General features: G+C 44.1%; 1 protein-coding gene across 9 annotated transcripts in view; it reads left to right on the top strand.

The window, feature by feature from the left end:
- The first annotated feature begins 493 nt into the window (after window positions 1–493).
- The window catches only part of TTLL7 (tubulin tyrosine ligase like 7), a 138,810-nt gene continuing 112,986 nt past the window's right edge, over window positions 494–26,317 (top strand). For 5 of the 9 annotated variants that reach the window (XM_025183193.2, XM_006120299.4, XM_025183191.2 and 2 more), the window contains exons 1-2: window positions 494–566; window positions 19,247–19,287. In XM_025183193.2, the coding sequence (XP_025038978.2) occupies window positions 19,276–19,287 (12 nt within the window). In that variant the 5' untranslated portion in view covers window positions 494–566; window positions 19,247–19,275. Of the gene's footprint in view, window positions 567–19,243; window positions 19,288–25,271; window positions 25,335–26,317 lie in introns of those variants that run through there. The other 4 variants (XM_025183192.2, XM_075936347.1, XM_014572108.3 and 1 more) reach the window with 4 other exon arrangements.

The raw sequence follows: 26,317 nt of genomic DNA, 5'->3' as shown, positions 1-26,317 counted from the left end.
GCTTGCCTTTCTCGCCACGGGGGGGACAGGGCCTCCCCCTCAGCCGTGCAGACCTTCGCGGGTCCGTCACAAGTGCTTATTGCATAATACAACAATCCATAAAACTAAAAGAGTGTATCATGTGATTAAATTAAAAGGCAAAGCCATTTTTTTTGAGACATTAGGGTGTGCTTGGGCACACGCGGCACACCCCCTGTGCATGCCTATGCTCAGATGCATGTGTCTGACATTCAAACAAAGTGTGTTCCATAGTTCACAGCAAGAGATTGTATGTATGTATGTACAATGTCATGAAAATCAGAATGTATTTCTTCACTGAAAGAAGAACAAAGGATTTTTCTACATCACACATACAATTCTATGCAAATAGGTCACCCAGTAAAATGGACTTTTGTATGTGATATGGGAAAATATAACTAATAGACAGGATGTGGTCCCTTTAAATCTCTGTGTTCTATTTGGTTGCCTAGGACAACTCCTGTAAACATCAGTGAAACAATATATGGTCTTTTAAAAAGCTGGGAAGTGAACCTGATGTAAAAGGTCATTTCAGGATTGAGTCAACTGTGAGTATATACCTGAACTAAGAGGCTGTGTAATTTTTTGGACTGCTTTGACCGTCTGTTGCAATACCTTCCTTTATGTTTCTGGATTTTTACCTGTGATTTATGATAGATATATGCATTGTGGTTTTAGGAAAAAAATCTGAATGTTATTTTCAATATTGCTGTGTTATTCATACTTATAAATAAATGTATATTTGGTTACAAATTACTTTTAATTAAATATTTCTAACTACAGAAGGAAGAGCTTTGAAAATGACTATTCACCCCACTGATAATGCCATTCTCAGACTGTGACTTTATTGTTTCTTGTTAGAGAAGGGTTTGGAGAGAAGTTAAAGAGCCTTTTCATTACTTCCACACAAAGAATAACACATTTTCTGAAGGGATCTACAAATAAGAGTAAAAATAAATGATACTTTTTGTGATATTAGTTGTAATAGAGGCATTAAGAACTAACTACAGGAAAAATGTTTCAAAATGTTGGACTTGTCAGGACAAATCTCCAGATTCCTCATCTTATTTGGTTCTGTGGATCTAGAAAGAGCATGTGTGTGCTATTATATCATCATGACACAATTTCTGGAACATTTAACCATTATTGTTCTTGATATTTTAGGGCAAAATTCTTCTTTCAGATGGGATTATAGGAAATGTAGTTCTGGATCAGATGAATGATCCATCTGGTAACTTATCTATTCTCTGAGAGTGCTTAGTGATGCTTGAGAAAGTGATGGGATCCTCGGAGTTTGCTTCTTCTTGCTCCAAAACCCCTTGAGTCCTTGCATGTCAGTCAACTTTGGTCTAAATGCATATGGTACAACTCTATGCCAAAGGATCCTTTATGTTGACTTTCACACACTCTAATCCCCTGTTCTTAAAGTTGATTTTTACACAGGTGAAAATATTTTCCAACTAAATAAAACACAACTTCAGCTATATATTCCAACCAAATAAATATATTTCAACTAAATAAAACTACAATTCCTTTATATACCTCTCTTAAGCACTCTATTTTAATTTTCTGTTTTTATTAATTCATTATTCATTGACAACTGAAATTTATTAAATGTTGTACCTAAACTATAAGTTAAATTGAGTTATTTGATAGGTTCTTTATTGATGTAACTCTTCCAGTTTTTTAATTCCATTGTGCACTATACATTTGATAAGGGTATGTCTACACAGCAAAGTTATTTCGAAATAACAGCCCTTATTTCAAAATAACTTTCCTAGCATCTACACAGCATCGCTTATTTCAAATTTGGTAAACCTCATTCTATGAGGAATAACACCAAATTTGGAATAGCTATTTCAAAATAAGTGCTGTGTAGACACTTATTTCAAAATAGGGGGCCACCAGCCATCACAGGATGCCCTGGTGGCCACTCCAACCTCAACCAAGAACACTTCTCTCCCTCCCTCTCTCCCCAGAGCCCTTAAAGGAGCAGACTCTGGCCACAGTGCCTGTGCCAGCTCCAAGCCTGCCAGCCCAGAGCCAGCAGTGGCTGCCTCTGACCCAGTGGCCCCAAAACATGAGCTAGCAAGCCACTGGCAGCCAGCCCTCCACTGCTCCTCAGGAGCAGTCTGCCGGCTTCCAGGAGCCTGTCAGGGCCCAGAGAAGGCGGGCGTCTTCCCAGTCCAGGGTGGAGATTATGGATCTATTTCAGGTTTGGGGGGGGATGCCCCCAACATCCATGATCTCCACACTAGATGGAGGAATGCGGCCATTTATGGCAGGATAGCGGCCAGCCTGGCCACCAAAGGCCAGAAGTGAACCCAGGAGAAGGTTTGCATGACAATCAAGTTGGTCCGGCGAGACGCCCAACCCTGAGTCCTGAGTTTCCCCTTCCACTTCTTCCCCTTGCTTCTCCCTTCCAGCTCTCTCCTCCCAGGTTTCCCCCTCCCCTTTCCCACCCTCTCTTCTCCCGCCACCTTTCCCCAGTCTCACCAGAGTTTTATCCCCCTCCCCCCGTTTTGTTAAATAAAGAGAGTTTGTGTTCATGAAAATACATGTATTTTATTTGAAATCAGGAAGGGGGGTCAGGGAGGGGTAAGTGGAAGGATGTGAGGGAGGAACGAGGCACAAGTCCCCAGTGGGGCAGACCAGGGAGGGTCTTAGTGCTCCTGAGGGCGGAAGCTCTCCCTCAGGGCCTCCTGGATACTGACAGCCCCCTGATGGACCTCCCAGATGGCAACCTGCAGAAAGTGCAGCCAGGCTCGCAGCAACGCCTCCAAGACAAGCACCAGAGTGCCCAGGGGCAGCTCTGGTTCCATGTTGCAGAGTGCTGTGGTGTCCCGAGTGAGGGCAACCAGAGCACGCAGAGACAAAATGCTTTGCTGTCCCTCATTGAGGTAGACAAGGTAGCAGAAAAACCTGAGAACTGGCTGTCCGGGGGGATCCCTTTAAGCATATACCTCAGATAGCCTCAGGCAGCAGCCCCACACAGTAAATCCTGACCTGGTGCCCTGCTAGAACTGGTTCTGGACTTAAATGCGATTCAGAGTCCACTCAGTGTGGATGCACTATTTTGAAATAGCAATATGCTATTTTGAAATGCTTTTTGTGTGTAGACGCATTATTTCGAAATAAGCTATTTTGAAATAACCAGTCTAGACGCAGCCTACAGGTTTCCCTGGTGTTGCTTTCTAAAAAATTTCCTCACCACCAATTTCTGTGCAATGCATTACGTGCCTTTTGGTAGAGCATGTAGAAGGGATCACAAGGTATCTTTTTGTAACCCCTCCTGTTTGCAAGCCCAGTGTGAGGTTATTCAGCATAGGAGAAGCCTTGTGACTTCTTACACCACTGTGGAAGGCTAGGCCTGAGGCTGCTTTGTGTGCTCTGCGTTGTGTATTTTGTGTGTGTGTGTGTGTGTGTGCATGCATGTGTATGCGTGCACGCACACCTCAGACCAGACCCACTCAGACAAGCCACCAGGAATAGGCTTTATTCTTTAAAAAACATAAAACAGGATCACAGTTCAGCAGCTCCTCCTCTCAGCATGCAGCCAGTGTGCTGCTTGTAGCACAGTCCCTGCTGAGATCTTGATGGAGGCAGAGGGCACATCCTGGCAGGAACCAGAAAGTTCTCCCAACATGCTGCGGTTTGTAGTCCACAACTTGTAGTTCCCAGGGCTGCTTCTGAAACACACTGGACCTTGGGCTACATTTCCATAGATTAATTAGCCAGAGGGTAATGCCTGCATCCAAAATTTAGTCCCGCATGGAACTAAACTGCTCATAAGGAGGAAGAGTTTAGCCCAACTGTGGATGGATGGGTGCACAGCCCTTGAGGGGAGGATATCTGAAGAAAACACAAAATCCACCCTGCATATTAATTTTTAACCATCCACTGACAACCATCCTCTTCCCTCTGACTGGCAGCTCAAACTCCTAAAGGAACTGTCATTGGCTCTCTGCTCTGCACCATACCTCCCACCTTCTACTGGTGTAGAAAGCATGGAGAACTTTCTGATGGTTCTATTAGTAACCTCAGAAAAGATGTCTGCATGGAAATCCACTTGTTTCCTGGGAATTAAGCCACACAATGGCTATTCTGCAACCCCAAAGCTGCAGATCCAGAGATATATGCAACCTGAGAGGAGCAGAAGGGCCTTTGTAGTATCTGAGACCAGGATACAAGAGGAAGCAGTTGTCTGCCTTCTGGATGACTGAGACATGTGCTTCTTGCTGAGATCCTTTGGGATGAGAAACACTAAATAATTAATATACAATTATATTTATCATGATAATTTTCTGTTTTATTATATAATACAAACTACTGTAAACTGGGATTATACCATAACTACATTTTACTTTTTGTTGACGTTGACAATGGTTTTATTCAATAACATTATGAAAAAATTAGCTAGTTAGGGTATGTCTACACTACAAAGTTAATTCGAACTAACGGACATTAGTTCGAATTAACTTTCATAGGCGCTACACTAGCGCTCCGCTAGTTCGAACTTAATTCGAACTAGCGGAGCGCTTAGTTCGAACTAGGAAAACCTCATTTTACGAGGATTAAGCCTAGTTCGAACTAGCTAGTTCGAATTAAGGGGTGGGTAGCCCCTTAATTCAAGCTACTGGGAGACTAGCCCTCCCCAGGTTTCCCTGGTGGCCACTGTGGCCAACACCAGGGAAACTCGTCTGCCCCCCTCCCGGCCCCGGACCCCTTAAAGGGGCACGGGCTGGCTACGGTGCCCGTGCCAGGTGCAAGCCTGCCAGCACCCAGCCAGCAGACCCTGCACCTGGCATGGATCGAGCCACCCACCCGATGCCCCCCAGCTCTCCCCCTCTTCCCGGGACCAGGCTGGCAGCTCCCGGGAGCTTGCCCAGTACCGCAAGAGGCGGGCACCCGCCTGGGCTAGTGCAGACATCGTGGACCTCGTCCACGATCTCCGCACTAGGCACAGGAAAGTGGCCGTCTAGGACAGGAGAGCTGCTAGCCTGGCCACCCAGGAGCAGGTGTGCAAGAGAATCAAGGGGGTCCAGTGAGACCCCCGACCCTGAGCCCTGAGCTTACAATGGCCGTCCTGGGTCAGACCAAAGGTCCATCTAGCCCAGTAGCCTGTCTGCCGAGAGTGGCCGACCCTAGGGACCCTGGAGGGGATGGACCGAAGACACTGACCAAGCCATTTGTCTCGTGCTATCCCTCTCCAGCCTTCCACAAACCTTGGCCAGGGACACCACTCCTACCCCCTGGCTAATAGCACTCCATGGACCCAACCTCCATCACTCTATCTCACTTCCCTTTAAACTCTGTTCTAGTTCTAGCCTTCACAGCCTCCTGCAGCAAGGAGTTCCACAGGTTGACTCTTTGCTTTGTGAAGAAAAACTTTCTGTTACTAGTTTGAAGCCTGCTACCCATTCCTTTCCTTTGGTGTCCTCTAGTCCTTCTATTATGGGAACTAATGAAGAACTTTTCTGTATGCACCCTCTCCACCCAACTCCTGCTTTTAGAGACCTCTATCCTGTCCCCCCTCCGTCTCCTCTTTTCTAAGCTGAAAAGTCCCAGTCTCTTTAGCCTCTCTTCATATGGGACCTGTTCCCAACCCCTGATCATTTTAATTGCCCTCCCCTCTCCCAGCCTCTCTCTTCCCCTCTCCCACCTCCTTTTCCCAGTCTCCCCCAGTTTTGTTCAATAAAGACAGATTCCATTTTGGAATACACGTTATCTTTATTTTGTACATCAAGAAGAGGGGCTAGGGAAGGGTAAGTGGAAGGAGGTGAGGGAGGAATGGGGCACGAGCCCCTGATGGGGAGGACTGGGCTGGATCTGCGGGCTTCTGGGGGTGGAAGCTCTCCTGCAGCCCCCCAATTGCCCCCTCTCCCGAGATGGCAGCCTGCAGCAAGTGCAGCCGGGCTGATGGCCGAGTGCTGTGATGTGCCCAGTGTGGGTAGTCCGGGCACTCCAAGCCAGGCCTGCTTTGCAAGCGGGGCACCCCTGAGAACTGTCTGTCCGGGGTGGGGGTCGGGACCCTTTAAGCACAGCCCTCAGCTAGCCTGAGACAGCATCTCCACGCTCTTAAGTCCTCCTCTGATGCCCTTCCGGCACTGCTTCCGGCCATCCTTAAGCCCGGTTCAGGGTCCACTTAATGTGGACATGCTAGTTCGAATTAGCAAAATGCTAATGTGGACATGCTAATTCGAACTAGTTTTTTAGTCTGGATGCGTTAGTTCGAATTAGCTTAGTTCGAATTAACTAATTCGAACTAAGTTAGTTCGAATTAACGTTGTAGTGTAGAAATACCCTGTGAGAATAGAGTTTGCTGAACATCATTACTGAGTCTTGGGAAAAGTAGGAAGAAATAAAAAAAAATACAATTTTATTTAAAGATTCCTATATTATATCTCTATGTAGGTTTTTAAAAATTATTCTAAAAGTCCTAATCATAACAGTAAAGGCTACCAAACTCTATGTTTTATAAAATGGCTTTTCTCAAAATAAGGATGATTTAAAACAGAATGCATGGTAGATATATTTACTTTTCCACTACCACCCCCTAGTGCCACTAAACAAAAACACATTTTCACCATTTTTCATAAAAGCATTTTGTTGCATTACATCTGTTACTTCTAAGGAAACAGCTCACTGCTGTATAATGTAGACAAAATACTAAATTCTTCATGGCCTTACTATTGATAGCAATTCATTTCATGTTCTGCTTGACTCTATAAATGTCCTGTTTTTGAAATGAACTTCCTATAAAGATACTAAAAAATTATGTGTGGTATTTGAATAGTCTGGGTACATCTACACTACAGAAAAGACCGAAGCTGCAGTTGTCAATCTTCCAAGGTTTGAACTAGCGGGTGTAGTGAAGACATGCTAATTTGAACTAAGAGGGGCACTCAGGTTGATGCTGGTAGTCCTGCTTCCATGAGGAGTAAGGGAAGTCAAAGGGAGAGTGTTGTCCGTTCAACTTCCTGCAGTGTGGACAGCCCCAAATTTCAAATTAAGGTACTTTGACTTTAGCTATGAAATTAACATAGCTGAAGTTGTGCATCTTAATTCAACCTTATCTTGTAGTGTAAACATACCCTCTGAGTTTTCTTGTGAATTGGCTTTATGTTTCAGTTTCAAAACCTGAAATTACTGGTGTAAATAGCAAGTATGTAGAGGTGGCAGGTTTGTATAATTTTTTAGTGGTGCCCAGAGTGGATCCAAGTCCTGTCCCCCTGACCTGACTTGTAAGAGTTTAAGGGGGTGAGGACCCTAATGTAAAAAATTCCCATCATGGATGGATGTTATGTTGAACTAACCTCTAGCATGGGTAGAAGAATGCTTCTGTTGATGTAGCTAAGGCCAGGTCTGTGCTTAATATTTAGGTCAACATACCTATGGTGTTCAGGGGTATGAAAAATCCATATCCTGAGTGCTGTCCTATGCCAGCCTAACCCATACATAATTGCAGTTAGGTGCATGGTAGAATGCTTTCATTGGCCCAGCTACCATACTTCAGGGAGATGGTGTTCCTAGAATGATACCTCTTCTGTCACTGTAGATTACATACAGTAGCTTCTGAGGTTATTCTAATTTGCTGCAATGTATGAACTTCTGGTTCCCATAATTTGCTGAAGTGCAGTTCCCTGTCCACTCCCACTTCAGCCCCCTTCTGTTCCCCGCACGCCTTACTCTTCGGAGCTGAAATGACAGTTCATGTTTACATTTGCATATGCAGATTTTGTCTCTGGAGACTTCCACAAGGAGCTGCTCTGACCCTTTAAGTCCCTCTATGCCAGGGAAACAGAGTAATGGGGTTGTAGTAAGATTTAAAAACTAGACCCTATCAATTTTAAGATATGAATAGCTTTTACTTTAAACACATAATAGAGTTCTTCTTCAAGTGATGTCCCTGTAGGTGCTCCACTGTTGCTATCAGGTCATCCCGGTGCCGCAGTTTGGAGTTTTTCCTAGGAGTAGCTAGCCAGATGGTGCATATGCATCAGGCGTCTTTTGACATTCGTGCCTCTCTCTTTGCATGCACAGTCCAGCTTCCACCAGTTCCTTTATTGCTGCCCTCGGTTGCAGATGGAGTGAATTTCTATCTTCAGAGAATCTAGTCAGAGAAAATAATGTTGATAGTTAGCTTTGTAGTTTAACCTGTTAGAGTTAATTCATAGTTCATAGAATCATAGAATACTAGAACTGGAAGGGACCTCAAGAGATAATCAAGTCCAGTCCCCTGTCCTTATGGCAGGACCAAGCACCATCTATATCATCCCTGTCTAATGTGCTCTTGAATATCTCCAGTGATGGAGATTCCACAACCTCCCTAGGCAATTTATTCCAGTGTTTAACCACCCTGACAGATAGGACGTTTTTCCTAATGCCCAATCTAAACCTCCCTTGCTGCAGTTTAAGCCCCTTGTTTCTTGTCCTATCATCAGAAGCCAAGGAGAACAACTCCCTCCCCCCTCTCCTCCCTGTGACACTCCCTTAGATACCTGAAAACTGCTATCCTGTCCCCTCTCAGTCTTCTCTTTTCCAAACTAAACAAGCCCAATTCTTTCAGCCTTGCCTCATAGCTCATGTTTTCTAGACTTTTAATCATTTTTGTTGCTCTTCTCCGGACCCTCTCCAATTTCTCCACATATTTCTTGAAATGTGGTGCCCAGAACTGGACACGACTGAGGCCTAATAAGCACAGAATAGAGCGGAAGAATGACTTATCGTGTCTTTCTCACAACACTCCTGTTAATGCATCCCAGAATCATGTTTGGTTTTTTTGCAACAGTGTCACATTGTTGACTCATATTTACCTAGCGGTCCATTAGGAACACTAGATCGCTTTCAGAAGTACTCCTTCCTAGACAGTCAAGTCCCTTCGGTATGTGTGAAATGGATTGTTCCTTTTTAAGTGGAGTACTTTGCATTTGTCTTTATTAAACTTCATCCTATTTACTTCAGACCATTTCTCTAGTTTGTCCAGATCATTTTGAATTATGACCCTATCTTCCAAAGCAGTTGCAATCCCTCCCAGCTTGATATCATCTGCAAACTTAATAAGAGTACCCTCTATGCCATCATTTAAATTGTTGATGAAGATATTGAACAGAGAACCAGTCCCAAAACAGACCCCGGTGGAACCCCATTTGCTATGCCCTTCCAGCATGACTGGGAACTCTTAAAAACTACTCTCTGGGAATGGTTATCCCGCCAGTTATGCACCCACCTTACAGTAGCCCCATCTAAGTTGTATTTGCCTAGTTTATTGATAAGAAGGTCATGCGGGACTGTATCAAATGCCTTATGAAATCTGACTAACAGTTTCTCTGGGGAGCAGAGGGTGGATTGAATGGCAATGAGGTCTGACATGGGTTTAACCGCCTCTGCAGTCTGCCTGTCGTGGTGGAGAAGGGTGTAGGGCGTCTGATTGGAAGTGCCAGTGTCACTTTTAAAATGTCAGTCAGGAGGCAGTGACACATACTGGGTAGCAATGTTCTCTCTAATCTTTAACATCCATGTGCAGAATAATTTTATGTGCACTGAGGCATGTGGGAATGTGTTTTGTTTCTCCAAGAAGCCTGCAAAAAGATGTGTGCCGTCCTGGTCTGGAGTGGAGATCCTGGCCCTCCTGGAGTATGGAACAAGGAGGAGACCTTCCAGGATCTCCACTCCAGACACAGGAACAAGAACATATATGGCTGGATGGCCGAGACCCTGGCTCCAATGGGTCGCCACCCCAGGACTCTGGAGCAAGTGAGGAGTAAGGTCAAGGAGCTCTGGCAGGGCTATGTCAAGGCTAGGGAATGCAGCTCTCAGTCCGGGGCAGAACACCACTACTGCCGCTATTATAATGAACTTCACGGCATCCTAGGGGGTGGTGCACCCCTCCCTACTCTGGTTGTGGACTTGGGAGTGGAGATGCCTGTTGTCGCCCGTCCGGGGATCCCAGCCCAGGAGGAGAAGGAGGATGATGAGCTGGAGGAGGAAGAGGAGACAGCCAGCATGGTGACCATCATGCTGAAGATAGTAACCCAGGGCCTGGATGTCTCCCAGGCATCCTCCGAGGCCGGGGAGGGATCAGCAGGGGAATGCGCTTAGTTTTTCACACACACAGGGCAGGGGTGGTGGGTGCTGAGGGGCTGTGGTTTGATCATGGGTGAGCCTTCTCGGCCTTTCCCTCACGCTGCCGTCTGTACACATGGATGCACTTGCAGCGCCAGTCTGTGACAAGTATCAGAGGGGTAGCCGTGTTAGTCTGAATCTGCAAAAGCGACGAGGAGTCCTGTGGCACCTTATAGACTAACTGAAGTGTAGGAGCATAAGCTTTCGTGGGCAAAGACCCACTTCGTCAGATGCATGTGACAGGCAGCCCCAGGAGGCAGCCCCAGAGCTCTCCTGACCTCCTGCTCAAAGGGTCTGGGAGGCCAGACACATTTCTGACCCCTGGAGGAGGGGATACCCTTTCACTGACCCCTGGGGGGGACGCCCTCCCACCACCGGCCTCCACTGAAAAGAGGCTGTGGACAAGGTCATTCTTTGGCCTTACTGTGCTCCCACATGCTGTGAGAGCAGGGGTGGGCAATCACTTTTGCAGAGACTCTGGCTCATGGTTGTGGTCTGCCCCCCCCCTCCAGAAGGGGGAGTCCCCCATAGGTGCCGCATACCCCTGGCAGGGAGAGGACACTTTGTGCACTTCCCCTCCTCAGGACAGTTGGGGACTGGGGAGTGCACGGAGTCTCTTGCCCCCTGTCCATGCCCTGCCTACAGGGAGCTGCCAGACGTTTTGAACAGTGAATGGCTTCACGCACATCCCTGCCTTCAGGCCTCAATTGGCCAGGGGGCAGTGGAGTGGCGGGGCGGGCCAGATAACATGGCTTGGCAGGCCGGATCTGGCCCACGGGTTGTATCTTGCCTACCCCTGCTAAAGAGCATCTGGCACAGTGTGGTTGCTAATGCTACAAAAACCCCAAGATGGGAAGAGCACAGCAAAGGCTGAGAAACCACCTGGGACTGGCCCAAAGGCAGGCGCTACCAGAGGCAGGCAAGATGGGTCTGTCGCAGCAATTGGCCCTTACCCGGTTATCCCCTTTCTCTCCCCAGTGCAGGCAATAGGACCAAGCAGGCTGGCGTTTGAGGCGCGTTTGCTGGTGAGCACAAACCCGGCAAAGCCTCTTTCTTTGCGCGTCTTGGCTTATATGCAAACGATGGGGCAGAGAGACACGGCCCTTGCTCTGCAGCAGCAGGCCAAGCGGTCGCTGGTTCCTAACTGCATGTGGGTCCATATGTCATGTCATTTTTGGTGTCCCTGGGTTGGCGTAGCAGAACTGCTGCGAAGCTGTCTCGTTCTGCACCTGCCCTTCCTGGAGCTGGATCACTGGGTTCTTGCCACCTTTGTTAGACAGGGAGAGGGAGATGAGAGCATTTAGTAACAAACCGGACCCTGGCATCGATTCCCGGCTGTGTCTGGCCCTGCCCCAACCTTCGTGGCACCTGCTCCGTGCTGAGGGGGGAGACCGGACGCTTTGGCATTTGAGATGAGTGGCCGGGGTCTGAGATCTGTAGATGGACACTTGAGCTGTTTGTTTCTGAGCTCATTTCAGGCTGCTTGCAGACTCAGGAAGGCATCACAACAGCACTATACCCTCAGCTCCTTGCTATGGGCTTTCTTCACACTCACCATAGATAGAAACCATAGTGAATGGCTTGTTTTTAAGGGGAGACTTAGAATGTAGGAAGCATTCCCATAAACTATAGGTGGATTCCATGGGGAGGGAGTTCTCTGGGATGCGCACCCCCACCGTATGGGCCTGCAGGGTGGCAGCTGTGCATGGCTGCTGGAAGGCCCGTCCTTCCCAGGTGGCCTTTTCCCCCAACCTCAGAAGAAAGGCCTCCTTCTTGCTCTCCACAATGTTGTGTAAGACACAACAGGCCGAGACCACCTACGGGATATTGTGCTTCTCCACATCGAGGTGGGTCAGGAGGCACCTGAACCTTGCCTTCAAGCGGTCAAAGGCACATTCAGCCTGGATGCAGGCCCTGCCCAGGAAGACATTGAAATGGTCCCTGCTCAGATTCACGTGGCTGGTATACATATTCATCGGCCATGGCATGAGGGGATAGGCCGCATCCCCCACAATGCACAGTAGCATCTACATGTCCCCAACCCTTAAGTCACGCTGGGGAAAGAATGTGCCATCCTCCAGCGTCTGGCAGAGGCTAGAGTTTCTACTGATGCGAGCGTCATGTGCCCTACCTGACCACCCAACAAAAATGTCTGGAAACTATCTGCAATGGTCAACCAGGGCCCACAGGACCATCAAAAAATAGCCCTTGAGGTTAATGTACTGGGCAGCTCAATTTTCTGGGGCCTGGATGTGGATGTGAGTTCCATCTATGCCCCACCCCCACAGTTGGGGAAGCCCAGGGCAGGAAATCTAGCCATGATGGGGTCCAGGTCTCTCCGGCAGATGACCCTGCGCAGCAGGACAGAGTTTCTTGCCCTTACCACCTGCAGAAGAAGACAAACAAAAACACAAACAGAGACTCAAAGGGGGTGCCTAAGCTCTTGGGAGGTCCCTGCTTCCCCTTTTCTTCCCCCCCACAAATACCCCAGGAGCCACCCCTTATGAGGCTGCCCCCCACAGGGCTGTGTGAGGGCAGGACTGCAGAACCCTCCAGGGATGGGGTTTCCCACCAGCCCACTCCCACACCTCAACCCACCCCTTTCCTGAGGGTTCCCCTTTTCAGTATTTCCCCCCTACAGGGACTGCAGCCCGAGAGTGCCTTACCTCCATGAGGAGGGCCTGATGGTGGACTTTCCCACACCGAACTGGTTGCCCACAGACTGGTAACTGTCTGGGGTGGTGAGCTTCCAGACGGCAATTAGAACCCGCTTTTCCATGGAGAAGATGTATCGCAGGAGCGAGCCAGGCACACAGCTCCATGAAGGTTGCCTTCCTCGTATGGAAGTTATGGAGACACTGCTGGTCGTCCTACCGTTCCATCACCAGCTGGTCCCACCAGTCAGAACTGGTGTCTAGCCTCCAGAACCTTCTCTCCACCACGGGGTGCAGTTGCAAGGGCCTTCCTCATGCACACAGGCAGATGATCTTGATGATGAGCTCGGTGTCGAGCTCCTGCAGGACCAGGAAGGCAGCCTGCACAAACTGCTGCAGAAATTGCAGCACGGCAGCCTGGGGCCATTGCATGCCCAGAGGCAAGTCTGGCTCCATGGCAAGGAGTGTGCTGTGGTGTCCAAAAGATGGCAACCAGAGCACGCACTACAATTGCTTTGTTGTCCCTTGGAGAGGTAGGCAAACAATCAGAAGAAGCTGAGAAATGGCTGTCCGGGGGGGTCCCTTTAAGCACGCGTCTCAGATAGCCTTAGGCAACAGCACCCAGAAGCAACTGCTGACCTAATGCCCTGCCTGAACTGGTTCTGGGTGACCTTAAATGTGAGATAGCATCCAATCAAGGTGGACGCTATCTTTCAAAATAGCAAATTGCTATTTCCTTGCGCTTTTTGTGTATGGATGCGCTATTGCGAAATAAGCTTTTCCAGATGATCTCTTCCAGAAAAGCTTATTCTGAAAGAAACTTGCAGTATAGACATAGCCTTATTCTGGCTTCTGGATGGATAGTTTTTTATGCAATAAGTAGGGCCCTACGAAATTCATGGTCCATTATGGCCAATTTTAGGGCCATAGCATTTGAAAATTGGTAAATTTCACATTTCCAGATGTTTAAACCTGAAATTTCATAGTGTTGTAACCATCGGGGTCCAACCCAAAAGGGTCTCCTCACCCACGGCAGCTCTGCAGGAGCTGGTAAGTCCTGTCCCTCTTCTGCTCAGTCAGAGCAAAGAAGCCCCCTTTGATGGGACATTCTCACAGCACAGGAAAGATGATCCAACTACAGAAGTTCCTCCAGCTGCAAGAACCTCAGGTTGTTGCCCAGGCCCAAACAACAAGTGGAGGCACCCAGAGATGACTCTGATCTCATCCCCCCTTCCCACTGCCAGAGCAGTTTGCAGGGGAGGAACAAGTAGCGCTTAGTTACAGCCCAGCATTGATGGTGGCATGGAGTTCTACCAACACATTGGTAGTACTTCAGCCTGAAGTTCCAGGAGCTGAGTGTATTCCTTCAATTACACCCTTCAGACACCACAGTCCAGTGACCAGGGCATGAAAATGAAAGAAAAGGATAGCATGTTATGATTTCTCAAACTGCTACTGTCTTCTTTGTGATCATGACCAAATCACTTAAGCTCTTATATTTCACTTTTCCCATTTTTCCCAAAGTTAAATGAATACTTTGAAAAACTACAGAAAAATCACTTTGACATCTATGGAGAAGTGTATGGATGATAAATGTGGAGTATAATAATGACGATCATAATTATTCAGGGATTACATCATGTATGGAAGGCTGAAACCTGGGCTTTGTCATGTATAGCCGAAAGAATGGAACGGGGGCTGAACCACAGTAATTAATTAACCTATACCTGGAAGTATAGTATAAGCTTTGATTTCCCTTATCATTATAGTACTATTTTATATATCATCATAAAAAGTGCCCCGCCATTCTTGGAGGACTGGAAATAACAGAAGCATTAAAAGTATGTGAAAAAGATTAACTAAACCTGAGATTTATAGTATAAAAAGGTATTCCTTATGGAATGTTTTGTTTACAGTGGTAATTATGTACACACAGCTGTTGTCTCTGAAAGAAAATTTATTTACAATTTATAAAAATAAACAATCCTATTTTCCAATCCAACTCAAACATCTGGGCATTTTAATATCCTGCTTTGGTTTGTTAATAAGTTCAGGTTTTGTTAGTTTCATTTCAGATATCCAGTGTTGTAAATGCAGTCCATTTTAGAAGTGATTCAAAATGATGAAAGCTATATCTAAGTAAAAATAAAAGTTGGTAAATTTTGGTCCTTGTTTCACATCTCAACTGAAGACCAGGAGGAGAGCAAATATATAATTAATTAAATCTCCACTCTGTATTGTTTTAATTGATCACAGTTTCTCTAATGTCTGATAACAAGGGATTTATTTCCCTTTTCTAAGATGAATTTTTTGTGGCTAAAGCACAGACATTTATTTATCTCCCATACATTTCCTTAAAGTTAGTTATCCTCTCTGTGCCTCATTTTCACCATCTAGCTATAAAATACCTACTCAGAGTGGTGATGTGATGTTTTAATTAATTAATATTTGCGAAGCATTTTTTTACCCTGGATGGAAGTAATTATATGAGTATGTTTGGTTGCATTAGGTAGAAATACAATACTAAATCTATCTTCAGTTACTGAACTAACAAAAGTTTTAAAAGAAACTGCCTGGTCTGAAGCTGAACATGTAAGCATTATTACCACAGAATTAAAATAAGTTCTTTAGAATAGTCTCACCTGCTTTGAATCTGGATATATTGAACATTTTTATTAAATAAAAGTACTTTTCCCCCAGTGCAATGCAAAGGATTTCACTGAAGTTAGAGCAAAGCATATTTTTTGGATGCTTGATTTGAGAGAATTGTATTGTTAACTTACAACTATCTATTTGCTAAATCTTCTACAAAGTTTGCTGCAAAATATTGATGGCCTCCTATCATCTGTGGTGGGATCTCAATTCCCATTTAATTAAATGGGGGATATAAAGGGCCAACCACTTCAAAAGTGGTGCTCACCTTGGAGGAATGGCCCTTATGAGCTACTGTACCCTAGACAGAGCTACTATAAGTTGAGTGCAAAACTGGTTGGAAAACTGATCCCAGACAGTAATTAGTGGTTCATAGTTAAGCTGGAAGGACATATCAAGTGGGATTGCACAACATCTCTCCATGAAGCTGGCCTTTCTCGTGGCAATAACATCAGCCAGGAGAGTAGGAGAGATAGCGCAATTCATGGCAGACCAGCCTTACACAGTTTTCCACAAGGACAAGGTTGTCCTTAGGACCCACCCGAAGTTCCTCCCTAAGGGTATGTCTACACTACAAAGTTAATTCGAACTAACAGATGTTAGTTCGAATTAACTTTGATAGGCGCTACACATACAAACCGCTAGTTCAAACTTAATTCAAACTAGCGGAGTGCTTAATTCAAACTAGGTAAACCTCATTCTACGAGGACTAACGCCTAGTTTGAATTAAGCAGTTTGAATTAAGGGCTGTGTAGCCACTTAATTCGAACTAGTGGGAGGCTAGCCCTCCCCAGCTTGCCCTGGTGGCCACTCTGGGCACCACCAGGGAAACTCATCTGCCCCCCTCCCGGCCCCAGAGCCCTTAAAGGGGCACAGGCTGGCTACGGTGTCCATGCCAGGTGCAAGCCTGCCAGCACCCAGCCAGCAGACCCTGCACCTGGCACGGATCGAGCCAGCCACCCGCTGCCACCCAGCCCTCCGCCTCTTTCCGGGACCAGGCTGGCGGCTCCCAGGAGCCTGCCCGGGGCCGCAAGAGGTGGGCGCCCACCTGGTCTAGTGCGGACATCGTGGATCTCATCCACGACCTCCACACTAGGCACAGGAAAGTAGCCATCTAGGGCAGGATAGCTGCCAGCCTGGCCACCCAGGAGCAGGTTTGCATGAAAATCAGGGTGGTCCAGTGAGACCCCCGACCCTGAGCCCTGAGCTTAGAATGGCCGTACTGGTTCAGACCAAAGGTCCATCTAGCCCAGTAGCCTGTCTGCCGACTGCGGCCAACACTAGGGACCCTGGAGGGGATGGACCAAAACAATGACCAAGCCATTTGTCTCGTGCCATCCATCTCCAGCCTTCCACAAACAGAGGCCAGGGACACCATTTCTACCCCCTGGCTAATACCACTCCGTGGACCCAGCGTCCATGAATTTATCTAACTTCTTTTTAAACTCTATTATAGTTCTAGCCTTTACAGCCTCCTGCAGCAAGGAGTTCTACAGGTTGACTATTTGCTTTGTGAAGAACAACTTTCTGTTATTAGTTTGAAGCCTGCTACCCATTCATTTCATTTGGTGTCCTCTAGTCCTTCTATTATGGGAACTAATGAAGAACTTTTCTTTATGAACCCTCTCCACGCCACTCATGCTTTTATAGACCTCTGTCATATCCCCCCTCAATCTTCTCTTTTCTAAGCTGAAAAGTCCCAGTCTCTTTAGCCTCTCTTCATATGGGACCTGTTCCAAACCCCTGATCATTTTAGTTGCCCTCCCCTCTCCCAGCCTCTCTCTTCCCCTCTCCCACCTCCTTTTCCCAGTCTCCCCGAGTTTTGTTCAATAAAGAGAGTTTCTATTTTTGAACACACGTGTCCTTTATTTTGTACATCAGGAAGGGGGGCTAGGGAGGAGTAAGTGGAAGGAGGTGAGGGAGGAATGGGGTATGAGCCCCCAATGGGGAGGGATGGGGTGGCTCTGCGGGCTCCTCGGGGTGGAAACTCTCCTGAAGCCCCTTGATTGACCCCCCCTCCGGATGGCAGCCTGCGGCAAGTGCAGCCGGGCTGATGGCCGAGTGCTGTGATGTGCCAAGTGTGGGCACTCAGGGCACTCCAAGCCAGGACTGCTTTGCAAGTGGGGAACCCCTGAGAACTGTCTGTCCGGGGTGGGGGTCGGGTCCCTTTAAGCACAGCCCTAGGCTAGCCTGAGACAGCAGCTCCACGCTCTAAGTCCTACTCTGATGACCTGCCGGCACTGCTTCCGGCCATCCTTAACCTCAGTTCAGGGTCCACTCAATGTGGACATGCTAGTTCGAATTAGCAAAACGCTAATTTGAACTAGGTTTTAGGTCTAGATGCACTAGTTCGAATTATCTTAGTTCGAATTAACTAATTCGAATTAAGTTAGTTCGAATTAGTGCTGTAGTGTAGACATACCCATAGATACCTACCTTGTTCCATTGCAACAAATCCATATAATTATTTGTGTTTTTCCCAAATCTACATGTGGACAGCACCCAGGCAGCACTGCATACATTGGATGTTCAAGAGCCTTAGCCTTCTACCTGCAACGCACTAAGGACTTCAGAAGAACGCCAAGATTATTTGTGTCCTACGTGAACACGACAAAGGGCCAGCCAGTTTCCAAGCAACATATTTCCAAATGGATTTCTTCATGCATACAATTGGCCTATTCGATGCAGGACAGACGGCCTCCATTAGTTATCCAAGCTCATTCCACAAGAGTTGTCTAAGAGTTGCAAATGCTTTAATGTTCAAAATGATCTGGACAAACTGGAGAAGTGGTCTGAAGTACATAGGATAAAATTCAATACTGACTAATGCAAAGTACTCCACTTAGGCAGGAACAATCACTTACACACATACAAAATGGGAAAAGATTGCCTGCAAAGGACAGTGCAAAAAGCAATGAGCTTAAATTACAACAAGGGCAGTTTTGGTTGGATATTAGGAATAAATTGCCCTGGAGAGTTGTGAAATCTCAGTTATTCACAGTTTTTAAGAGCAATTTAGGCAAATAGCTGTGGGGGATGATGTAGATAATATTTAGTCCTGCTAAATATAAAGTAGAAAATTGTATAAGGCCCATTTCAGTCCTATGATTCTTTATTTTATTAACTGTGAATATGTTTTACCTTTCTCTTCCAGCAGTTGAAGAAACATTTTGGAATGAAAATTTCTCACCCCTCTTTATATATTTCTCTTTAAAGAAAAATTTAAACAGTTAATTTCTATGTTTTTTAATGTACATCATTTTATGAAGATTGAATATCATAGCAAGATTTATTAAGTTAGAGAAGTAGCAGATGCTCTACTGCTTGAGAAATTGAAAACTAGATTGTATAATGTATCAGTAAATATACTGTACGAACCAATCCTGACTAGGTAGGAAGATGCACCAGATGACCACATACATCTTTTTCATTCTAAAATTCTTTAAATATATAAAAAATGCAAAATCATGTGAAAATATTGTAAGAAAATGTTCAATTATTATAAAAAATTGCTTCTGTGATTATGGAAAGTTAGCAACAGATTCAGACTGGAGCCTTTTTTTTATATAAAGGAAAAGGTTTGTGTAGAATTAATATATGTCATTTAAAGAAAGCTAGTATGTAATACACACAAGAAAAGCATTACATTTTTTTCGTGCTCTTAATCATGTGGGGGTTTTTTTTCCAAGCACATGCAGAACATCAAGAATGATGCCAGAAATTAGCTTGATTCCTTAGGACTTTTATATGTGTTTATAATATTTTCTACCTTGCTGTCTCATTCTTTGTTTAAGAAGATTCTACTAGCAAAAAAACTTGCCTGCTTATGCAAAATAAGGTATTTGATCTTAAATATTGTATCTTTATGGATTTTGGAGTACTATTGTTGTGTAGTATGCTTTTACAGAGACAGGGTTCCTTTTTATATCACTGTTCACAGACATTAATAAGACATTAAAATGTAAAATGTTTGTTCTACGTTCAATAAAACTTGCCTTCCTACGCAACTGTGGGCCAGATCTGCACTTAGTGTAAGTCAGTATAGCTCCATTATTCCAGTTGATGGTTGTTCCAAGATATTCACATTATCTTTATCACTATAAAAATGTAAATTCAAATTACAGTTGTGTTTAAGGCATAACAATATTTGAACTCATACTTTCTTGTAAATCTGAGTTATATTTTAAATGCCTAAATAGCACTACATAAAACAAATCAAGTAGGTTAGAATTCACAACTTAATTAATGCATCAAAAGTCCTGTTACCAATTACTTACAGTTCTTTTTTTTATTGCATTTTTGATTCTAGGACAGAGCAAAGACAAAACTAAAATGTCAAATACACATCAAAACAGTTTCCCGCACATCACCCAATGTACTAACAACTAGTGATATTCTCACCTGTTGTGCCTGATAGATAAGGTACAATCAGAATTTGCCTTCCCAGTGAACAGATAATGTTAGTGCACATCAATACATGAGCAACTAAAAAGGAATAAAAAAATACATTATTGTATCTAATGTCTTCAGATAAAATTTTTAATTTTCAATTACAGATGTAAATCAAATACATTCTGTAAATATAAAACAGCTAATTTCTGTTATTATTGCATTTGGCAATAATCAGGAAAGAACTAAACAGAATATGTGCGTATGATATCTAGAAATGGATTATCTTTCTGAATAGACTATGGAAGTTTCCTATCCAAGTCAAGCCTGAAAAATGTTGTTGCTTTTGCTGTATAAACCATCAACATGCTAATGAAATCTATGTGTGATAAGAGACAGGTTTATTAACTCTGCAGGTTACAGTACTGCATTTGTGCTGATATTTAGGATTGTGTAATGAATCTCTTTAAATACACAATCTCCAGTGTTTTATATCTATGAAAACAGAATTCTTACCATGTGCAATTCAGTTAGAGGAGGTTCTTAGCTCAGAATGAATATTTTGGGGTAACATTTGTGCAAAGTTGATGTTTTTGAAATCTTTCATTTTTGGAGGATGAGAAAATGCTAGAGAATATAATAAGTAGCAGAATTTACATTTTTGAGTCTCCAGCTCACCAGGGTAATTTTGAGATATATTTAGGCTTTAATAATGGTGTTCTGTAAGAAGGAAAGTAGGAAAACCAGAAAATTACTCAGGGTATGGATATTATACACTAGTCTGTAATATTTATTGCCTTCTTAGTTAGTATAGTACAAATCTATGACACTAAAAATAAAGGTAGCTTGTTATACAAGAATAATGTTATGATCCAAGTTGATTGAGTTGTTATGGATTGAGTTGAAACCCGACTGAAACTGATGGATGTGAGCACACCTGTCAATTAACATAATTATAAGGATAAATTAATCACAACCCCCCATCTAATACAAAAGTGATATGAACCCTCCAGGAGTTTTGAACTGTATGGATAGAATGGTTTGAGCTGAATAATGTTGGGGAGGAGGGATGAAAAAAGAGCACCAGAAAGTGATTGAAAACCTGAAGATATCCAAACAAAAGGCTGTAATCAGAGTGTGAGCCTGGAAGAAGGTAGAGAGAGCTTTTGGACCTGGATTGGTGAAAGCGGAAGAGGAGTGAGGCTGTAAGCTAAGGAACTACTCTTTTTTGCCTTCAGTACTTCCTGTGTTCACAAAAGTAGGATTTGCATATGCCTAGTAAATAAACAAAAATGCATCACACAAAATATTAGTCTCCACCATAAATTTCTACTCCCATTCATGGCCCTGAACTTTTTAGTAGCTACTCGAGTCAAAAGGTGGCAACAATAATTTCCTGAACTTATTAGAAATTAAGAATTTTGGTCAGAGGGCTCTTTTTGTTTGAAGTATGGTCTCCCATATGCTACAATGGCCAAAATTAGGTGATCTCGACTTACTCCTGTAGCTGGCTCAGCCTTGCCTGAGCCCATTCCAGTCCTGTCCCAGTCTTGCTTCAGCCTAGATCCTGTCCAGTAGCCTCACTCCAACATTGCCTCCCTCTTCCTATCTCCTGACTCTTGTAATTTCACCCTGAACTTTCTGGGCAGCTCTTTGCACTAAATATCCAGTCTGCCAATCTTGAATATTCTTGTATAGCTGCATTCTTATGGTAGTTTAACATCTCATAAATATTAATGAATTTGTCACAACACTCATGCATTTTACAGATGGGCAAGTGACAAAGTTTTCTTTGTTGCAGGGTTGGCTGCAACTTTTTGCCTTTCTTGGTCTTTCTTGGAGTGGACTCTCTCCAGTCTCATGCTATTGGCTCTCCTGGAGTGGAATTCCACAGTTCTCCCACTCTTAAACCATGCCCTGGCTATGGTACCTTATGTAGCCAGTCTGTTTACCCAGGATATCCAGCTAGACTGGGCACCTGCAATTCTTCGTGTGGCAGTCTGCAACTAGTGGTGTCTTCTTAGAACCAAAGTATTGTTTATTATTTTATCAGTAGGAACAAAGGGGAAAAGATTTTAAAAAACAAAGTCTACATATCTAAATTACCTAAACCTTTACCATCACCTCCCCGATGACAAGTTTTGTGTGTGTGTGTGTTTCCCAGGCCTTTTCCTGTAATGGCAACCCCTTTGGTGTTTACAGACATTCTGCTTCCTTCCTGCTTATTTTCCTGACAGCTCACTATTTAAGTAAACCAGTATCAGAAAATGAACAACCCAATAACCAGGTCAGCACACAATATTCATGCAGTACAGACCATTTCCATCACAAGGTGACTTTCCTGTAGTCATACAGGAAGTCTGTACCATATTTCTTGAATTACAATCTAGTGTCTCACCGGAAGACTATTTCTTTTATCTGACATCAACAGGAATTTCAAACATAGATTATCTTTGCAATATAAAAGCATTATATTATAGATCTTCATACATACTTAAATATAAATATAAAATAATGAAAACTGGTTAAGGTTGCAGATGTAAATAGCAAATTCAAACCCATAAAAACTAGGAAATAGTCATGTTATATATTTACCAGAAGAGAATTCTAAAACACTGTCTATTTCCCTAGCAAAGCAATCTGACCTAAACACCCAGGCTATGTCTAGACTGCAGGCTTCTTTCGAAAGAGCCTCTTTCGAAAGAGAGCGTCTAGACTGCACGGAGAAATTTCGAAAAAGCGGCTTGCTTTTTCGAAAGAAAGCATCCAGTGAGTCTGGATGCTCTCTTTTGAAGAAGCCCTATTTACATTGAAGAACGCCTTCTTTCGAAAGAGGAACTTTCGAAAGAAGGCGTTCTTCCTCGTGAAATGAGGTTTACTGCCATCGAAAGAAAAGCCGCGTTCTTTTGAATTAATTTCGAAAGAACGCGGCTTGAGTCTGGACGCAGGGGAAGTTTTTTCGAAAAAAGGCTACTTTTTTCGAAAAAACCCCTGAGTCTGGACACAGCCCCAGTCACTAACCATAATAAGGCTCTCTATATAATTCAATTCTTCCTCTGGGATTAATTTCACTTCCTGCTTTTAAATCTGGCAATACTTCCCATTAAACAACTTTACCAGTTATAACAAATGTGAACTTTTATATTGTATTTTTGGCTATGTATCCTTAGCAGGGTGGATGTGTTGAATCTGATATGTGGATTACTTGAGAGTGGGTCTTATGTAGAAGAAATGCATGATTTTAATGGCATTTTACAGAGAACACAGTCAAGGTTGCTCAAGCATGACCAGGAGTTGGCAGACTAATATTTCTAGTTTCACTTCTTTCACTGATTGATGTTAATTCTGTGCATTTCACAGCCCTTCATGAGTGAGGAAGGCATTAAACACCTGTTGTAGGAAGCAAGCGTGTATTATTCCCCATGGCAAATCATGTAACTGAGTATCTGAGAGGCTATACTTGGTTTCTAATACAGTTGCAGTAAAATTTAGGCTTCTAAAAAGACTGATCAAAATCTTGTCCATTTAGCTTCACTCCCTCTCAGAATGAATGTCTGCTCTAACGATTAGCTATGATGGAAATAAATGGGCTACTCCTGCATGCCCACCCCCATAAAGCATTTTGAGATACTCAGATGAATGAGTACCATGTAAATAAAAAATATCATTTAGCAAACAGTATCATCCAGCGGTCCTACATCTCAGTTCCTTCTCCTGGAGCCATATGTAGAATAGAGAGATCCTTCATCTCTGCATTCCTCTGCTATGAACCAAATAGGTGTATATCCAGATTACAACAATCTATCATTTCTGTCAATAAATGGAATTACTCATTTAGCTCTCATGGTAAAGGACTGTGCATGGAGATGCAGATTTGGGTTCAGAGCTAGCTGGTGATGATCCTATGGTAGGCTGTGTACTGTTACAGAGACTATGGAAAAGTAGAACTGTAGATAAAAAACCTTCTTAAAAAGAATGTTGTTAAGGTTGAAAAGTCAAGCATTAAAAACATTAGCAAATACCAGAAATAAAGTTGCTTGTGCAGCCTTAATTCTACCACTTTGTGCATATATGATAGCCTTTTATTATTTGATCTGTTTTTTTCCATTGGGTCCCAGCCTCATTCAGTGCAAAGTTGTAAGGTATGTCATTAATGCTGTGGGGTATAAAGAGAATAGTAGGTTTTAGTCATAGGATCTATCCCTGACTTTGCACAGAATTCCTGTGATGTTTGGCAAGTCATTTAGACTAAAATTATCAGAAGCATCCACTAATTGTGTATTGCTCAGCACTGTTTTTAAGCACTCAACCTTGAGATACATAGGACTTGATTTCCAGATTTACCGACCACATAACAGAATTTGATACCAATACGAGCAGCAAATGTGCCGATTGTTTAAAATTCAGGCCCTTGGGGTTTCAAATAGACATATTGAGAGTATTGGCCTGACTAGCTTTGTTGTAGTTCATCTAAGTAATGAGGGTAAAATTAACTCTGTACCTTACTGAGGTGTAGCGAAGATCTATTACCATTGTGAGGTATAATAACAGTAGAAATACCCATGAAGAAGTACATGACTTTACACAGTGAATTATAAAGATAAAAATATTGACCAACTACCCAATTCCTTGTGCACTGACTGAGGCTGGAGTCATGTGAAAAATAGTAGTATGTGTTTGTTTAATTAAAGAATGTGGTAAGTAGAGCTACCAAGAAAACAAAAGCTTTTTGTTGTGAAAAAGATTTTTAGTTTAAAGAAGCAATTATTTCTGAGTCCAGAAGAAAAGTCAAAACATCAAACATTTTGTTGGGAATTAAACTCAGAAAAAAACTTTGGAGAACCGAAACATTGATTTGGCGTGCCAGCTGCCTGCCTCTATGGCGAGCAGATGGCCTGTCTGATTCACCTGCCTGGTTTGTGTTAAAGGTTTTGATGGAAACAACACTTTCCTATAGAATATCTGAAAACCACTGAATCAGCTGTTTCTGATAGAAAAATGTTCTATCATAAAATGTTTGACAAGTTCTTGTCGTAATACATATGCACAAGGGGACTGAGCTTGAATGTCTTCCTAAACTGCTAGCTTGATCCCACCCATTCTCTACTGTAGGTGTACTGGGGGCGGAGTGTTGCTGCCCCTAAGCACCTGCCCTCCCCATGCTCTGGGGCCGGGGAGGCTGGGGCCATGCGCTATCCTCCCTCCTCGTGCTCTGGGTCTAAGGTGGTGGCTGGGACCGTGTGCTGCCCACCCTGCCCAAACTCCAGGGCCAGGGAGGCTGGGGCCATGTGCTGCCCGCCCTCCCTGTAGAGCTGGGCGGGGGAGGGACTTGGCTCCTGTGGGTACAGGGCCTGGGCAAAAGGGATGAGGCTGGGATTGCCTTCCCCAGCCCTATTTTCACCTACCCATGCAGGTTTCCTTTTACCCATGCAGGTTTCCCTGTACCTGATTGAGAATCACTGATGTTAGGGTCTCTCACCAAAGGCTCTTAAACAAGTAAGCTGTCATGGGCTAAGAGGGATGGTCCTTTCATAGATTGATAACTGGTTAAAAGGAAACAAAAGGCAGGAATAAATGGTCAGTTTTCATAATGGAGAGTGGTAACTAATGGTGTCCCTCAGGGGTCTGTATTGGGACCAATCCTATAAATGACCTGGAGAAAGGAGTAAACAGTGAGGTGGCAAAATTTGCAGATGACACAAAACTGTGAAGAGCATCAAAAGGATCTCACAAAACTAAGTGACTGGGCAACAAAATGGCGAATGAATTTTAACATTGATACATGCAAAGTAATGCATATTGAAAAATATAACCCCAACTCTATGTACAAAATGATGGGGACTAAATTAGCTATTATAACTCAAGAGAGAGATCTTGAAATTATGGTGGCTAGTTCTTTGAAAACAATGTGCAGCAGCAGTCAAAAAAGCAAACAGAATGTTAGGAATAATTTAAAAAGGGATAGAGAGTAAGACAGAATATTTTAGTGCCTCTATGGCTGTGTCTACATTGGCACCCTTTTCCGGAAAAGGGATGCTAATGAGATAAGTCGGAATTGCAAATGCCGTGGGGGATTTAAATATCCCCCGCGGCATTTGCATGAACATGGCTGCCGCTTTTTTCCGGCTCCAGGCTTTGCCGGAGAAAAGCGCCAGTCTAGACGGGATCTTTCGGAAAATAAAGTCTTTTCCAGAAGATTCCTTATTCCTGATTTTAAGAGGAATAAGGGATCTTCCGGAAAATACTTTATTTTCCGAAAGATCCCGTCTAGACTGGCGCTTTTCTCCGGCAAAGCCCCGAGCCGGAAAAAAGCGGCAGCCATGTTCATGCAAATGCCGCGGGGGATATTTAAATCCCCCGCGGCATTTGCAATTCCGACTTGTCTCATTAGCATCCCTTTTCCGGAAAAGGGTGCCAATGTAGACACAGCCTATATGAATCCATTATACACCTACATCTTGACTACTGCATGCAGATGT

Source organism: Pelodiscus sinensis, chromosome 9 (assembly GCF_049634645.1).
Source record: "Pelodiscus sinensis isolate JC-2024 chromosome 9, ASM4963464v1, whole genome shotgun sequence".
Lineage (NCBI taxonomy): Eukaryota > Metazoa > Chordata > Testudines > Trionychidae > Pelodiscus > Pelodiscus sinensis.
Note: the sequence above shows the minus strand (reverse complement) of the source record. Positions and strands in the feature narration are given on the sequence as shown.